The sequence below is a fragment of the Ipomoea triloba genome, chromosome 2, assembly GCF_003576645.1.
Source record: "Ipomoea triloba cultivar NCNSP0323 chromosome 2, ASM357664v1".
Classification (NCBI taxonomy): Eukaryota; Viridiplantae; Streptophyta; class Magnoliopsida; order Solanales; family Convolvulaceae; genus Ipomoea; species Ipomoea triloba.
The window spans coordinates 23,849,674-23,852,781 of record NC_044917.1 but is presented as its reverse complement, the minus strand read 5'-3'; the positions used below and the strand labels follow the sequence as shown (position 1 = coordinate 23,852,781).

At 34.6% G+C, this 3,108-nt stretch overlaps 1 protein-coding gene across 1 annotated transcript; it reads right to left on the bottom strand.

Annotated features, from left to right (window-relative positions):
* Positions 1–288: 288 nt before the first annotated feature.
* On the bottom strand, positions 289–1,251 carry LOC116010935 (proline-rich extensin-like protein EPR1). The gene has a single exon (XM_031250428.1). The coding sequence runs from the start codon at positions 1,249–1,251 to the stop codon at positions 289–291; it is 963 nt and encodes a 320-aa protein (XP_031106288.1).
* Between the last annotated feature and the right edge of the window lie 1,857 nt (positions 1,252–3,108).

The following is a 3,108-nucleotide window of genomic DNA, read 5'->3' as shown; positions in this document are numbered from 1 at the left end:
TATATATATATATATATATATATATATATATATATATATATATATATATATATATATATATATATATATAATGAATTTCTTTAAAGGTTCAACACCATTGAATAACATTAATATGAATTTCAAAATATTCAAAAGAGAATATAATATTGATATATATCCAAATTCTTCATTTGTAAATCTAATAACTAATAAATTAATTGATTGAGGTAATCAATATTAAGACTAGCTACTACCAGCACATTTATTTTTCCTAATTAATAGCCACAAACCTAAGCTAATTAAACAAAGTTATGCATGAGTGAAGTGGCACTGATATTTGATCGCCGGAACGTACAACTCATCACTGCATTCATCTTTGATCTCTGCAACAGACTTGCAACACTCCGTTGAGAATTTGTAGCCTCCATTGATGTGACTAGATGAGAAGCCCTCTTTCATGCAACTCTCGATTACTGCAGGGGTTGAAGCGCATTTGGTTTTGGTGCTGTGGTGTGGTAGCCATGGCCACTTGCTACCGCCTGAAGGGAGTGTTGGGAAATGCCATTTGTTCTTTGGCAGCCAAGATGGCAATGGAGGGTGTGGGAAAGCTGGCCATTTGGTTTTAGGAAGCCAAGAAGGCAATGGGGGATGAGGGAATTTGGTTTTAGGAATCCAAGAAGGCAATGGGGGATGAGGGAATGGCCATTTGGTTTTAGGTAGCCAAGAAGGCAATGGAGGGTGAGGGAATTTGGTTTTAGGAAGCCAATAGGGCAATGGAGGGTGTGGGAATTTGGTTTTAGGAATCCAAGATGGCAATGGAGGGTGGGGGAATTTGGTTTTAGGTAGCCAAGAGGGCAATGGAGGGTGAGGGAATTTGGTTTTAGGAAGCCAAGAGGGCAATGGAGGGTGAGGGAATTTGGTTCTAGGAATCCAAGAAGGCAATGGGGGATGAGGGAATGGCCATTTGGTTTTAGGAATCCAAGAAGGCAATGGAGGGTGGGGGAATTTGGTTTTAGGAATCCAAGAGGGCAATGGAGGGTGAGGGAATTTGGTTTTAGGAATCCAAGAAGGCAATGGGGGATGAGGGAATGGCCATTTGGTTTTAGGAAGCCAAGAAGGCAATGGAGGGTGTTGATGCCAAAACACCAGCCACTCTGGGTGTTCAGCTCTTCCATGATTCTCACTGCTAACCCTCACAAAATTTTCCCTACCAAAACTCTGAACTAACAATAGCGAAAGACACAGAAAGAGAAACGCTCGAGCAGCTGCCATGGTTAACACACTAGATTAAATTAGATGGCGGATCTGAAGATATGAAGATGACTATGCCTTGCGGGGTTTATATAGTACTCTTTAATATTTTATTTCATCCTTAATGATAATCTTTTGTAACTGTATGAACAGGATGTTGGGTTCAAATTATGGGTAAATTTGATGAAGATAACTATACAAACTGCACATCATTATCACTACGGGATCTGTTGGATCAAATGCCGGCCTAAAAATCACGTCCATGCACTTACCCTTCTAAATCTTCTAAATCGGACTATAATTTTCACCCATTTTTTATGTGATCGTGTTTTATGTAATTTTCGCTCGACAATGCTTCAATTGATGGGTTGGATCGATATAGTGCAATTGTGAGTTGAATCGATTATGTTTTATAATGTTATCCTCCAAAGAAGTAGTTGTGACATTTTCACTGGACAACGCTTCAAATAATCTAAATTCAGTGATTCTTGAACTTGAGCTTATACTCTGAACATATTGATTTAAATATGTAATCATCAAACATGTTTTAATTAAAATATGAATAAAGGTCAAATACTATACAACTAAAGGGGAAATTCATATCGTGGTATTGTGCACCCCGTACCAAAATGTTTCTTTGTATTTATGTTAGTAACACAGGTTGTGATGTGTTTGTGCATTCAAATGTTTAGCAGGATGAGTTCTGTGTATTTTGTGTCAATATTTTGTGTATTTTATGCAACTGTTCTGTGTATTCATGTTATTAACACAAGTTTTGATGTGCTTGTGCATTTGAATGTTAGGAGGATGAGTTCTGTGTATTTTGTGTCAAATATTCTGTGTATATATTCTAGACAAACGTTCTGTGTATTCTAAGCAAATGTTCTGTGTATTCATGTTCTGTGTGTGTTTTTGTGATCTGATGAACTTGTGTGTGTTTTTTGTTCTTGCTTCTTCGTCACTGTTTTTGTTGTTGTTCAAATTACAGTTATATTTTAATTTTAAAAAAAATCTGTAATACGTTGCATACGCGCGGCTCGTTTCGGATCAGGGTCCACGGTATAACGATCCAATCATTATTGCATGGACCATGGTCCACACAGTTATGTGGACCATAAATAAAAAGTACATTTTTAATGTACTAAAAGTACATTATTTTTGTATATAAAGTACATTATTTTAGAGTACATTATTTAAGTACTGAAAGTGCATTATTTTATATATACTATAAAATAATGTACCTTTAGTACAAAAATAATGTACCTTTAGTACAAAAATAATGTACTTTTAGTATAATAAAAATGTACCTTATATTCATGGTCCACACAATAATTTGCCATAACGATCCAACTAAAGGCAATTCGGCTATCAAAATCAAAAAAAACTACAATTAAGTCTCTGAACAATGTAAACTAATACAATTTAACCTAAAATACCAATGTGGCAGTTATCGAATTTTATTTTATTTTATTTTAAATTATATTTTAATAAATTTAAATTAAATAATTGTTTAAAAAAATTCGCCTTCTTCAATGAGAAGGCGACCCAGTTGCCTTCTGTATTGAGAAGGTGACCTGACCTCCTTCTCAGATGAGAAGGCAGCCTCGCCTTCTAAGCGGAGAAGACAAGTTTTTAAAAAAAAAAATTATTATTTAATTTAAATTTATTAAAATAAAATTTTAAAAAATATTTGAAATTTTGGTAACTGTCACGTCAGCATGTTATTAGGTCAGCAGGTCATTTTAGGTTAAATTGCATTATTTTGCATTGTTTGGGGACCTAATTATTTTATTTTTAGTTCGATGACTCAATTGCATTTTGTTGTGTAATTGGATGACCTATTTGACCCTTATTCCATTAAAATATTATATGGAGTAA

What these genes read in the sequence shown, in the direction of transcription:
- LOC116010935 (XM_031250428.1), bottom strand. Translation starts at nt 1,251, where the DNA reads ATGGCAGCTGCTCGAGCGTTTCTCTTTCTGTGTCTTTCGCTATTGTTA.